Source organism: Taeniopygia guttata, chromosome 2, assembly GCF_048771995.1.
Source record: "Taeniopygia guttata chromosome 2, bTaeGut7.mat, whole genome shotgun sequence".
NCBI lineage: Eukaryota > Metazoa > Chordata > Aves > Passeriformes > Estrildidae > Taeniopygia > Taeniopygia guttata.
Genome location: NC_133026.1, coordinates 30,474,057 through 30,489,026, shown reverse-complemented (window position 1 = coordinate 30,489,026; position 14,970 = coordinate 30,474,057). Strand labels below are relative to the sequence as shown.

Here is a 14,970-nt window from a genome sequence, read left to right as displayed (position 1 = left end):
GCTGATATAAATATCACTGAAAGGCTTGTGGTAGGTAAGCATATGAATCATCTAATAAGATCCTTTAAAAGCTTATTTTGTTTCAAGGCATAACAACTCATGAAACTGCTTGTATATAATCTTAAAGATTTGACTGCCTAATTAGGTTAAATGTAGTCACAGTATTTAAGATAAAATCCTGCCACATTTACTCAGTGAAAATTCTCTGATTTCACAAAGTCATTTAACAATGATTTTTGCGAGAAGGTACCATTTTCTGTAAGTAACAGCTCTGTATCTTAGCTATGAATTATGGTGTTGTGCACAACTGAGGTCTGCATAAACTAATGACACAAATGATCAATTGCCTTCTAAATCATAACCCTAGTAAGATGTGGTCACAGGACAAAGACCCCATTTTGCCTGAATAAAAATACACACAATAGTAAGTCACTCTACAACTAAGCATTTTTCTTATACTGCTTGTAAAATTAATGTCTCAGAGTTTGAAGTCTGATGGATTCCCTCACACTGGGTAATGACTTATTATCCAAGAAGCTGCTCTAATTTAGTGAATTACTGATGGCCCAAGTAGTAGTTCTAATACCACATAATGATGAGTCATAGATGTCCCTGAACTTATTCATTAGACATCTATTTTTGAGACATTTATGTTTTCATAGTTTCAAACATCTCTCCACAGGACTAAAGGCTGACTTCAAAAAGTAATGAAGTACTTGGAGTTAGGGCTCCAACAATATCCAGTAACAAGAATCCTCCTCATAAGATCTTGCAGCACTGAGGACAGTGCTATTCAGCATGTCACAAGCTTATAATCTGACTCTTGCTTTTTCTATTTTTCTTTAGAATTACTGCAGCTTTATTTTCTAGAATATTTTTTTCTGTGAAAAATGCTTATTCCTTTTGTGAAATTTTTGTATAGGTTAAGTGTATTACAGACACACAAAATGATTGGGATAAAAAATATATCTCCAAGGAATTATTTGTGCACAAGCATTGAGAATATCTATAAGCACAGACATGCCCTGGAGGTACTCACACAAACTAACACTGAGACACAGGTGTGTGAGCATACCAGAATCTCACAATACTTCTTTACAATCCTGCTTAGATTTGAAAGCAACAAAAATAAAACTCCCATTTATTTGTTTTCTTTAAGTATTAAAAGAAGAATAATGGAGATCTCATTAGCTAAGCTAGCTAAAGAAAGCATGAATAAGAACTATGTAGATAAAGGCCTCTGTTTCTGCTGTTCTTGAAACAACACTTCTGTCTGATTCTGGATAATGGGCTTTTAATAAAAATATCCACCAAAGGAAAACAATTAAACAATACATAAAGCACCAGGGTGCAATCTAGTGGTTCTGTTACAGTCTGGAGCTGTTCCAGCAGAGAACATGTGGATATTTTTTACAGGCTGCAGTGTAGTTCTCAAAAGTTATTATAAAGCAACAAAATTTAAATTGGGACTGGACATCTATACAATCACTCAGTGTTGCTGCAGAATTTTTAATTCTGATTTAAAATTTATCCTCATGTAAAGACCACAGATATTTTGATTTTTAGGGTAAAAGTATCTTCTCCACTCTTACTGCTGTTTAATTTCTTCCAGGATGTTTTTGATTATATTTCTCAACTTTTCCATCAAAGTATTTGACAATATGGCAATTCTTTATCCATACACCTCTATTCTTTCATCTTTCTGGCTTGACAAAAATTGGAAAATTGTTATATTGGAAAAGAGTTCAGATACTTTGCAGTACTTTGAAACTACAGACCATGTATGGCTTGGGGTTTTAATCAAATAGTTTTTAACCTGAAGCACATAAACCTGACACATGCCATATTTTATTATCCTTTCTCCTCCACCCCCTACTCTGCCATGTCAATAAAAGAAACTGCATCTGTAGAAAAGTAAGCCAACACTAATTTAATTTCTCTAATGAACGGTTTCACTTTTGTAGTTCCAGTGAATTAAAGGAGCACCATATACAGTTTTAAAAATCCCAGTACAGTAAAGGTGAAAATTTAGGGTATTTCAGTCAGAAGAAGTTAGAATTTCCAAATAAAAGTAAAGAAGTAGGAAGAACAAGAGGTTGCAGGTTATAAACACTGTTGCCAGTTTTAGATTTATGGTGAACTTTGAAGTATAACAAAATGCTGAAAAGCTGTTTATACCACTGTTTCAAATGCTTTTTACTCTGATTCTCCATTTCCTAAAGACTCAATGCTCAAAACATTTGTCAAGGAAAAAAAAAAGCATGAAAATTTACCATTGCTCCAAAACCTTCATTACCACACTCAAAAAAGAATTCTGAAGTCACAAATCATCAGGATTATTGAATGCTTGCATATGAAACTAACACTCAAAGCAGATTTAAAAAATATTCCAAGCAGACTTCTACCTTCGTTAAACTTCTTCAAAAGAAACTGCTCAGGCACTCCTAAATTATCTTTTATAGCTGATGGTACATCTTGATTTGAATTCTCCTAAGACATTTTCTATGACAGAAGGGAAAAGAGAGACATCTCTGCTTGAAATGAGCATCTTTTAAAGACACCTGGTAGAAATGACAAGGTCAGAAATTAAAAAATTATTGAAATGGTAACTTATAACTGCAGAATGCTATGTCATACAGAAACCATTGTTTAGATTTCCTAGAGCTTCCATGACTGTGCTCTGTTCAGCCAGATTTTTCTTCCTAAATGCATTGCCCTTGACAACGCAGAAGGACTGTGGATAACATGAAGCATCAATAACATCCACCTGCATTTGAGTAAATCATTATCTGCCTATCATACACTACTCAGAGATTCTGCATTCCTCTATACACAGTAAAATTCTGAATGTATTTCTTCTGCCAACAATTAGACAAGAAAAATAACTACAGTTGAGATAACTTTTAGCAGTTATTACAAAGCAATATATTGAGAAATAATTAGTTTCCATTAGTAAAGATAAGGATGGCATTTGGATAGTTCTGAGGCTACTGTGCATAGAGTTCACTGATAACACAATAGGTTAAAGTTCTGAATATGTTACTGGAGTTTACTTCTTCTTTAATTGACTCATGAGGCTGAGTAACTAACTTGCTTTTTTTTAACTCCTCCCATGCTTTTGTCTTTTTATCTCTTTGAAGAGATATGAAACATTATCAAACATTTGAATCAGCAACTTGCAACTTAGTCTTATTGTAGTTTTTACACCTCATCTAGTATAATATAGTCTCAGCAGCAGCCTCTGGAAATTACAGTCATAAAAAATTAATACCATTAAGTTATGGGTATTAAGAATCATTATTTAGAATAACTTTATACTCATACTCTATTCTTGGTGGAATTCATTAAACATCACAAGACAGCACTGTACTATGACTCTCAATAGTTAGGTACAGCTAGGACCTGACTTTTGTCTTCTACATTATTTTGTTATGTTTATCAGAAACCAAGGTTTCTACTCAGAGAGTTACACAACATTGCAGAGCAGTAATGCCAAAGCCAGCCATAATAATATTCAAAATCATATAAATTGATGGTTCGCCCTCATGTGGTGTATTTAGCTCATTTCCAGAAAATAGCCAAGCCTCAGCAATGAGCAATTAAAGTGATTTGGCAACTGGATACATTTCTAAGTGAAGAAGGATTGAAAAAGACCAGAAATACTGTAGTTTGAGAGAAGAAAAATAGGAAAGGACAGTACACAGATCATGCAAATGTATTTAAAATAATAAATGTGGATAGGGAAGAATGTGAGTTTCATCTACACATGTAATACATAAACAAATGAACGTTTAATGAAAGTGGAAGACTAGTGATTTCTGCTAAAACAAAGAATTTTTGTTTTTCAGACACACACACTTAAAACCATGAAATTCAATACCAACAGCATAAATGGAACTTCTAAAAGTTATCTCAAATTCCTTACTCAACAAAAAAGTTTTAAAAGTAAAATTTACAGGAAAATTAAATTAATAAATAAAGCTACATGCTATGTATATTTCTATAAAAAACATAAGGCATATATAGCAATATACTGTTCTTAGCATTTATGAGTTAAATTCTAATGTAAATAGTTAAGAAAAACTACAGTCAATACCTATGCTGAAACAGAGTTAACAAGGACAATATATATGAAAACATCAAAAGTACTTTTACAGAATTTTTTATTTGAAATGTCAAAATTAAATGTCATGAGATCTGGAAATGCAAAACTATGGAAAAAAATAAATGCTATACATCAATGCAATATTTCAAATGAACTTAACTGTAGCCTGTATGGCCACAAGATGACAAGGAATATTTCTGTTAATATATTTGAGCACAGACCAGAATACAGACAGTTTTAAACATATTGATTTTCTCCCAAAACAACCACTAAGGACTGCAAGACAGGACAAAGATTTTCTGCACACCTTTGTTTTCTTTGATTTTTACATTTTAAGACACGAAATTTCAACTATGATTTTAATTTTGAACTTTTTTAAAAATTATATTTTGGGGTAATTACAAATGTATTTTAAATAATGGATATAGCTCATCCTTAACTCTGCCTTATTGCCACCTATTTCTTTTGAATTTGCTCCCCTTCTTAAATTAAAGTCAAACACGTGACTACTAAAAGATAATATTATCATGAGCTATTTTTAATCATTCCAAGAATCACACACACATACATGTTTCGTTTTATGCAAGCTTTTATGGCCAGGTTCATTAATATGCTGTGGCTGTTTTATGCTACTCTGGAATAGTGCAAAGCAGCCAGAGCATATTGGCTGGTTCAACTAAATTTACAACTCCTTTGTTGAATAAAAGCAGTGCAAAGCATTGGAAGGCACAGCCCAGTTTCCTTCTGTCTCTTGCTTCTCCTTCACTCTTGTGAGCACTCTCATTTGTTTCCACTGCCTCCTGCATCCTCTGTATTCCACTTTACAGAAACACATCTCTGCTGTCCTCTGGAAACTCCAAGTACACACAGAGACATATGTGCATGTACAACACAGATCTGAGCCTCTTTCTGCTGCCTGCTTTACTGAGCACATCTGGTGTAATGTGGAGCTTATGAAAATAATTATTTGAACATTACTAGTCAACCATTGCTCTTATTTTTTTTTAGAACTGTTGGCAGAAGAGAGCGGATTACATCCTCATAAACTTGAGTGTAAAATCATCCTCCTAGAAAACAGCCACCATATCCTCTGGCTTTCAAAGAGATTAAAGCAAATTTAACCTGAATAGGTGGAAGTAAATGATGAAACAAATTCTCTAGAGGGATACTTCAGAGCTTAAAAATAATGGAAAAGAGCTGTGCATTTTTGTTATCTTAAGAGAAGAGATGCTTGTCCTTTAGAAAAATGTCATTATTTGAAGGATTTTTTGTAGCTAGGCCAGTTCCTTAACTACGGTAAACATCAAACAACACTTTTCTGGCAAAATTAAATGGCATAGTGATTTGATTACTGCAATTATTTTCCATTCTACAGAAAGTTATCTATCCTACATTTTCTACTACCTCCTTGTAGTTAACACAAGCAAACTTATTTTCTTAGTAGAAATAAGAAAGAAATGAAAACATCTTTTATAAATGAATGAGCAGTCTTCATCTTCAAATTTGCTACAGCCACTAAAATTTGATTTTGCAATAGAAAGACTTAGTTCAAAAATATAGTAAACTTTTCATGTAGCACTGCAATCAAAATGGCAGACACAAAACGGCACCACAATTTTTCCTGTTTCCAACTACAGTCCCAGTGCAGCCACTGACTCAGCATGCCTTTGAAGTGATTACTCTGAGTTCAAATTTTTCTGCATTTTCATGAAAGTTGTTTTTTCCTGAAGAAAGATAAATATTTTCTCAAACAGTTTGGAGGAAGAGTGAGGTGGAATATTATTCAGTCCTAAAACAATTTACATAAAATACATGTATCTAGTTATTTATACAGTGGGAAATAACTAGTATTCTGCTACCTGAATATATATATGTATGTGTGTAAATGCTTCTACAAATATATTCTGACTTACAAACTGATATCAAGTACATCATCATATATAATACCTGGTTATGAGTTGACCTCTAGAGACAGAAAAAGCCTTGGTCTCTTTTTCTGTCGACACTATCATCATCAGAAGGATCTCTGCTGTGAAATTTGACAGTTAACCAAGTAGTAAGAAGCTACCTAGTGTCAAGGCTGGTGACACTTCAAATTTGCGCTTGGTGCAATTCTAGGATGAAATTAGGGCTCTGCTGGTGAGAAAGTGAAAGCTATGTGTACCCACTGGAGATTTTTAGATTATTTTAAAGCAAATTTCTCAGTTCCTAAAATCTCAAAGGATTAGGCTCTGGAGCCAGCCAGTAAGCAGGAAGCCTTGGCTTCTCTCCAAACATGCTCCACCCATTTGCGAATTTACTCACACTTTGGTTACAGTGGAGGGGACCTTCACCAGATCCATTCCTGCCTTCACTAGGGAATGAATGTTGCCCAACCTCTCTGTCTACTGGTAGGTATAAAAAGAAACTATCTCCATTTTCCCCTAATTTTTCTCTTAAGATTGAAGATGTTCAAAATTTGCTCTACACCTTAGTTTGGACCTTCTCTGTAAGTCTGTCTATAAAAGCATGTAATCTTATTAAAAAAATAAAAAAAAACAACAAAAACAACAACAAAAAAAAAACCACAAAAACAAATCATGCTTTTCTATCTCTGAAATTCACTTATTTTCTTAAAAATTGACTTGTAGACAGAAACTCCAGAACAAGAGCTGATTTGTTGGGAGAGCATGGCAACTCTTCTATTGATTTTCTGGACTTTTCTGGACTCTTTCCAGTCTGCTGTCTCATATTTCTGTTCTGGCTAAACTGAGAACTTAGACTATATCGTGTGTGACATTTTGGATAATAGCAAGGATAAATTCTGGCCCATGGATAAAGCGTCTCTTTACTAGGAGCTGTAAATTTACCTACCACTCAGACCAGATCTACAGAAACAGCTGGTATATCCTAAGTAATTCACAAATTTTTGTATCCACCCATCTTAGTTCCATGCTGTTTCCTTCAATGATCCCCATTCAAAACTGTAATACCAGTCATACTAAATCCATGTCAGCAAGACCTACAGAGGGCACAAAGCCTGTGATCAGGTCAAAGGGGGCTGAGACTGTAGGGAAACATTTCCTGTTGTTGCTTGGAGAAAAACATTCACATTCATTACAACATTAATCACAAAGTGAAATGGATGCATTTCAAATACGAACATTAAATTTTTCACCATCAGCAATTTTTCAAAAAGAGATTCTAAACTTAAATTTGACTTTGCCTTAAAAATATATAGTCAAGTATGTCTGCATATGATTAATCAAAGTGTAGTAAGTTACATGAATTTTATTTTCCTGAATAGTGCTGCTCTGCTTAGGAACAGAGACTGACAATCCCTCTAACTCAGAAGCAGAGTAATAGACATAGCAGCAATACTAGCTGCTCCAAAAATTTACTAGTGTGCCTTAAAATAGAACTGTGAAGTACATATTTGTAAATGCACTATTAAACCCAGGTATTTTTTATCAGGATAGCAGAGGTACCAATTATGGTTACAGTCTCAGTGTGCGAGTCTTCTGTTGAATAAACCGGGACCACCATTCTCTGCATCATTAGATGGCCACATTACCTATATCATTAATGGGATGGTTTGGATCCAAACCAAGAATGTTGGGGTGGAAATACCAGATATATTACTATCAGACACTAATAACAGTGATTTCAACCATTCCGTTCCTTAACTTACATAAAAATCTCGTGGAAGTATAGGACATATCTTGGAAAGAGCTTGAGGCACTACTGAGTGTAGAAAATTTGGAGCCCGACACTTACCATTTGTTTAGACTCTTTTTACATACAGAAAAATAAAAATAAAATTAAAATTTTTTCCACAATAACAGTGGGATACTGTGAATGTATAAAGCTATTTCTCTGACTAGGGCTTAGATTCTGATTTCAGGTGTGTTGTTTATTAGAAACTCTGCATATTATTTCATGGGCTGCACAGAAGTTCTTTGGAAAAAAACCACACACACAAAAATTCCAACAAACAAAATAACAGTTTAATGGATTTTTGTGGTGCATTTTCTATAGAGTATAGTCAAAAACTGTATAAGGTAATTGCACCACTTCAAACTAAATTACTTGAAAGAGATTAGAGATACACATTGCTTTTCTCATTGCCTTTCTAGCATATCACTATCCTTTAAATGAAACTCGTTTTCAGAGGTGTAGCATTTGCCCAAATTTGAAAGATGAACCCTAAACCTTCCCTAAACTTCACTAAACTCTTCCACTGGATTGTTTTAAAGTGAAAGGAAATGGTATATGTAAGACAGAAAACTGAAACTCTAAAGGATAGTGTTTTGGACTGTTCTTATCTCCTCTGGTCCCATGAAAATAACACTTAATAGATTATGAGGCATCACCTTATGAAGGAATAAAATTTCATTTATGAATGAGTTATTGAGAATATTCATTATGAGTGAGTAAAGATAAATACAGCATGCAACATTTCCTATCATTCTTATTGCAATATATCAAAATTATTTACTTTAATTAAATAACGCTTTACTGCAATTTGTAGAATACTAATGGTCAAATCTGTGAGCATCATAATGGATCTTTTAAGTGAATGAAGAACACTGGATTTGGACCATACTTCATATTGCTTTCTGTCTGCTCTACTGGCATGTAATTGTGATCAATATGAATGTGAGCAGTAATTTTCTTCTGCCTGGTAGAAATATATACATTTAAATTTTATAGGTAGAGAAGTAAGCAAGCTCAAAGTAGTTTTGCTAGTATGGCATAAGAATGAAAACACAAGTTACAAATTCAATAATTGGAATTTTTTTTTGTTGATTCTGCATGGATGATCTCAACTATTAGATTATCCATTTTTTAACTTACTAAACTCTCATATACTGAGATTTCAGGATTAATTTAGTTTCACCATGGATTATCCTCCTGAGTTTTAATATTACATTAGCTCTTATTCATGTGCTTTTGTTCCACAAACAGTTTTCAAGATTCTTAAATGGTACCAACCTGAATGCTGTGAGATACTCAACATCACCCATAGGAGGATCCAAGCCACCTGTCCAAGCAATATTTATGTTATACCCTTCACCAGGGCCACTTCCAACCTGAAAAAAAAGAAATAAAATGCCAAAAAGAGAGAAAAAGAGGAAAAAGGAGGAGGAAAAGAGAGAGGGAAAGGGGAGAAGAAAAGATTTCTCAAATGTGTATTAGAAACAAACATCAAACAACATGTCAGATCAGCCTTGTTTGACAAGGACTGCTCTGGGTTATGCACTTGTTCTCCACTGGTCCCCTGCTCCCAGTAGACAATTTGGTAATCTGGTGTAATTTAAAGAACCAGAGAAGGACAAGAAAATTAGGGGTAATCATGCAACGCAATTACCTGAAAGATACAAATAAAAATGGGGCTCTAAAGAAATAAACCTAACCTCATTTGGGGCTCCACTGCCGGGGAAGAAGTTGCCTTCATCATAGCGATGGAGGGAAACATACAGGATGCTGGGGTCAGCATAAAAAGCCTGCTGTGTACCGTTGCCATGGTGAACATCCTAAAGGAGAAAGAAAACAGATGACAAATGTAATAATGTCCAACTCAGTGTAGAGAGCTCAGTTCTGCTTTCTTTTACACCCCCCTCCTCTCTCTCTCTCAGTTTCTCTCCCTCTCCCTTGCCCTCCTTTTGTCTTTCCCTTTCCCCCTCCCTTCACCACCCCATACTTCCTGAACTTTCAGGCAAATTACTCTTTAATGCACTCATTTTTTAAACTGGCTTCTAAAAATCAGGAAACCATAGCGAGCATGCCCTGGAGACTCCAGATGAGCAGTCATTGAGAAATCCCAGTCCTTTTGTACAATTAGATATTTATACACCGGCTCTTTGTACTCCTTGCCTCAGTGATGGAATCTAGCATCCTGTTTTATGGAGGAATTTTATGACTTATTAACTGCCAACAGTTCATAACCCCTCAGGCTTAATTAACTAGCCTCATTGGCCTCTGAAGAAAGACTAATGTTTAAACTACAAACTAGTATTTTGCAGAAGGATCTATGGTTTACAGAGCTTTTTCACAATTCTTGACAGAACACTAAACATAAGAGTATTCATTGATTTGCCAAGTTCCACTATTGAGGTCAAAGGCTCTGCGACCAGCTGAGTAAATTGGCTTTCTTGAAACATTCAGTTCTGTTCAGTCCCTCAGCAGTTAGATCCACATCAAAAGAGATGCCAGATGCGGAAAGGACTTCATACTTCATTTTTGCAAAATCATGACGGCAACAGTTGAAGACAAAGGAATATGATCTCATTAGCTATTAAATCATCTGGCAGATAGGATGGTGCCTTCCACAATCAAGGAGTGACCTTGGTCAGTCTCCATATTTCAAACATTATATAATGACAGTGAATAAAATTCTGCCTTTAAATAAAAGGCTGACAAAGAAATGCTGACAGTATATCTAAAAAACAAAGGCTGATGATGCATACATTTCCTTTTTTTTAGCTTGTTTTCTCAGTTCACTACTATTCTATGTGGTTAGACACACAAGAATTTAACAAGTGAAAATGGAAAACCCACTTGCCTTTCAGTAAAGAAAAGTTTTTTAAAAAAAAGGTTCTTCACTGTCATTTCTAAGAAGCTGAAAAGTTATAGATGTTTTTTATTTTCCTCCTTTAAGACATCCCTTTGAAATTTCTGATTTGAAGAATTAAGGACAGACAAAGTGTGCTGAATGGCTGTCACTGTCACCCAGTCTGTATTTACTTTACAAATGCTATGAGGTCTAAATCCAATTTAGTGTCCACAAAACAGAAGTCACATTCTCCTCACTATGCCTACTCCAGGAGGGCTAAAGCTGTACCTCAGGGGGTGCACTGCCAATAGCACAGCAAGCACTGAACATTGCTTGTCCTCCTTGCCAGCTGAAACAGCCCATGAATTTCACTCACATTGTTCAGAACTCTCTGCATTGATTGGGTCCTTCTTGTACTGCATTGTGCTTGATTTGGACCTCCTCTGGGACCTCTGTAGTGTAGTATTATAAAAGTTTCTTTTCTTTTCTATGTTGAAAGTACTTGAAACAACATGAGGATGGAGTTACAGCCCAACTGGGACTTAATGCCAAGGTTAAATGTAAGGCATGAGACGTGCAAAGGAGAACACACTGGTATGAGGCTGTTGAAGATTTCAAGGCAGCCAGTCTAGTGTTAGATGGTTCTGGCTGGCAAATGCAGTAAAATCTGGCATGCAGACTAATCCCAGAATCCCATTCAGTTTTCAGCTGTGACAGAGTTAATTGTTTCACTCCAAAAATTGACTCAATTGGTTTACTCCAAAAAAGACTCAAATCCTGCTAACATAAATGCAAGCATGGATGATCCTGGAATGAGGATTTCAACAACCTGACAAGCTATGCTGGGCACATAGATAGATCTGCAGGACTTCACTTTGCTATTTTAGTTATTCTTTTTTTTCCCTACATATTTGGGACTTTAGATCTATTCTTTCTGTAACAGTTTCCAAAACAGAAGGAAAAATGTTAAAGGGGCATAGATTTTTTTTCCTTATTACTTTTTTTTAATTATTCAAATATCAAGCTAGATTTCTTGCTTAAACTTTGATTTCACTAAGAGCTCTTTTTTGAAGACCAGTAACATCTCTGATTAGACAAAGGAATATGTTCTTTAAGACTGCAGATGTTAGTATGAGGGAAATGAGTTCGTATTCTGCCCCTAGTAGATCAAATGTATTCAGGGTATATAAGTCAGTTCAAAACCAGAGATTTATGCAAATGATGGAATGAGGAAAAAAATCCTGTCAGATAGGTCTTTTATTTTACTATTTAAATAGATTAAATAGATGAAGGGAAGACTGACAATTAAAAAGTTAAGAATTCATACATGAAGACGTAGCAGCTATGAAGCTACACTTAATTTGTAACTAGAGTACACTATAGTGTGTGGTATTGGATATTACTTTTTAATATTTATATTGTAGTAACATGTATAGCTGCCAACTTGCATGAGGTCCTGCTGTGCTAGTCACTATCAAAATATAATCTTAAAGGTTAATTTCAAGTCTAACATCTGTAACTCCATTCTTTCCTTCAGATGCTCCAAACTCTGTTGGTGGGAATAAAGATGTCACTATTAACTTGTTCATTCATTCAGTTTGGCCTATGATTTATCCATAGTTTGCATGCATAAGAAATTTTCCATATGAATTTTTGTACATCATTGCTCTGACCATGGAGCAGACTAGGGACTGGACTGCAACTGCTCCAGAAATGAAGTCATCTGTGTCAGCCATATATTTTTTCCTTTTCACCCGCTGAGTTATTCTGGTCAATGGGACAGTTGCAGAAATGCTGAAAATTCCCAATCTACTTTCCTGAGTAAAGATAGGCAGCTTCATAGGCAATCATTTACACAGGTAATGATTTTCACATTTAACATTGCCTTGAAAAACTGAAGCTGAATTTCTAAGTGCTTATTGACTAAGTATATAAAAGGGAAGTGTTTTGGTTTTTTTCTCAACAAGGCAAATATAACATTTACAGGAAAAAATACTTAAAAACATTCACAAAATTTAAGTAGGTTTTTCCTATTAGAAAATGAGAATAAACAGAGAGTTCACTTTTGACCAGAATTTACATCAATAAATGAAAGATTCAAGTCAGCAAACAGACATAACATACAGTAGAAGCTTATAATTCTGGCAGTTTATGTTTCTAAATGATAGCAGAACAATCTGAGAAATATTTCAAAAACATTCTAAGAATATTTAATCTACACATATACTTAATCTGCCACTCATTTTTCACTTACCATTCCTTCTCCCACACTCCCCCTTTCTCTGCTTCTCTTCAGCAGTCAGTACGCATATTTAACTGAACAAAAGTGCTAGATGGTAAGGCCATGACTCCACAATAAGATTTAATTATGAGTGCAGATATGAACAAGATTTAGACTATTAAGCCCTGCACTTCAAAAACCCTTTAACATATTTTGTCTTTAAATCTTTTATCACCTGCAAAAATTAATTAAGTGCAGATGTAACAGGTTAGGTTTTGATGCCAGGGTTCATTTCCTGTCTATGCTTTGTCAGACACCCTATTACACCTCGTCATGAACTGTAGGAAAACAAAAATGGTGCTCATAAATCAGCATTCAACTTTCCTTGGGCTGTGCATTGGCCTGATCCTTTGAGTGCAAGGCAGAGCTCCAATTCATTATTCATGAAAATAATATAGCCAACATGCCAAATGTCATCTGCATTTAAATAATCCATTTGTTAAACATATTAAGTATTGTGTAAAAATGCCTTCTATTAAAATACAAGACTAATCCAATGAAATGGATTTTTAATCACATAGGTTTTCTTCAGGGAACCACCAAAACCTGGAATACATGACTAGAAAACTTCTTGGGCGGAATGACCTGTTGATTTGTTTAATAATATCAAAGTTACACAACAAGTCAAATCATTGCGAACTGAGGAAAGTGGTCAATTTTGTTACCAATGCAACAACATTCTTTAAAGAATATCTGATTACTTAAAGTTTCTATTCTGTAGGGAAAAGTAAACTTGTGTTCTGTAGGGTTATTTTAACAGTGGAAGTATCAATTCATTTAAGGACCATAAAAGTTGCCCTGATCTGTGCCTTCTTCTCATTAAATTGCAGTTAACACCACTAAAGTGAAACATAGATGTTTATAGCTTCAGTGCTGCCATCCTGGCTTTAATGAGTTCCCAAAATCAGAGGAAATGCACACCTTTATTACTTGTAGGTATTAAAAGCAGGAAAGTTGGACTTATAAATACAAATTCATTATCTTTCATCTAGATGCACATCGAGTGTGATGCTTGCCAAGAATACATACCAGATCTACAATCAATATCTTGCCTATATTTAGCTTGTCTCTCAAGTATTTGGCAGTAATTGCAATCGAATTAAAAAAGCAGAACCCCCTGTGGAATAGAGAAGAACAGAAATAAGAAAGCAAATCAGTCAGGAAAACAGCTATAAATAATGTTCAGAGCATTTTAAAAAATGCTATATGATCTTTGAGGCCATAAATCTGCTTCTGGGAGTACCTAGAAAGCCTTTTCAGTCATCTGCTAGCAATTACAGTTCTTCAGAGACATGCACAATGCAGGTGATTGCCAGTAACCTTAGTGCTCCAAGATGGGCAATATTCCCTGGTACTTACATGGCTGTTGATTCTTCAGCATGATGGCCTGGGGGCCTTACAACAGCAAAGCCATTCTGTAAGAACAAGATAGGTTTTCAATTATCAGCTTAAAAAAATACTTGACTCAGGGCAAAACATAGCAGCAGGCAGATGGGAGTGAAATCTATTAGAGCCTCTCGAGCACTTTTTCTATCCAATCACCCTTTCATAGTACTGCCAGAAATAATACTGTTGAGAACAGTTGCAAATAAGCTATATAAATACACACATGTGCATACATACATATACACACAACATGATCTAAAGAGGAGGAAAAAGGCAGAATGAGAAAGCCCTGTTATGAATTCTGCTGTTTAGAATTCACACTTAAAACAAAGGTCATCTAAGATCATGTAATCTTAATTTGCTCTATCTTGAGATGCTTCAAAATAGAAGTAACTTAAGGTATATATTTTACATGATTAGCCATTGTTGACCTTACCTCTGCATAGACTAAATGATAAATTCAGACCCACACACACTTATAATTTCTAACAGCAGAAAAAGGATGACAATGAACATCCCATATTTCTGCAAACCATAAATTAAACTTGGGAACCTGCTATGCTCACAAGTTAATTAATTCCCTGAAGTCAATTTCTAACACACCTTCTGGAACTGTATGTACATTTCACAAAGTACAGCACTAGGATCAGTGATGACAAAGGA

General features: G+C 34.9%; 1 protein-coding gene across 15 annotated transcripts in view; it reads right to left on the bottom strand.

Annotated features, from left to right (window-relative positions):
• HDAC9 (histone deacetylase 9) overlaps nt 1-14,970 on the bottom strand; it is a 458,175-nt gene that overhangs the window by 87,184 nt on the left and 356,021 nt on the right. For all 15 annotated transcript variants that reach the window (XM_032746695.3, XM_032746699.3, XM_032746701.3 and 12 more), the window contains 4 exons: nt 14,281-14,336; nt 13,951-14,038; nt 9,502-9,621; nt 9,080-9,177 (listed from right to left, as the gene is read on the bottom strand). In XM_032746695.3, the coding sequence (XP_032602586.1) occupies nt 9,080-9,177; nt 9,502-9,621; nt 13,951-14,038; nt 14,281-14,336 (362 nt within the window). The remainder of the gene's footprint in view (nt 1-9,079; nt 9,178-9,501; nt 9,622-13,950; nt 14,039-14,280; nt 14,337-14,970) is intronic.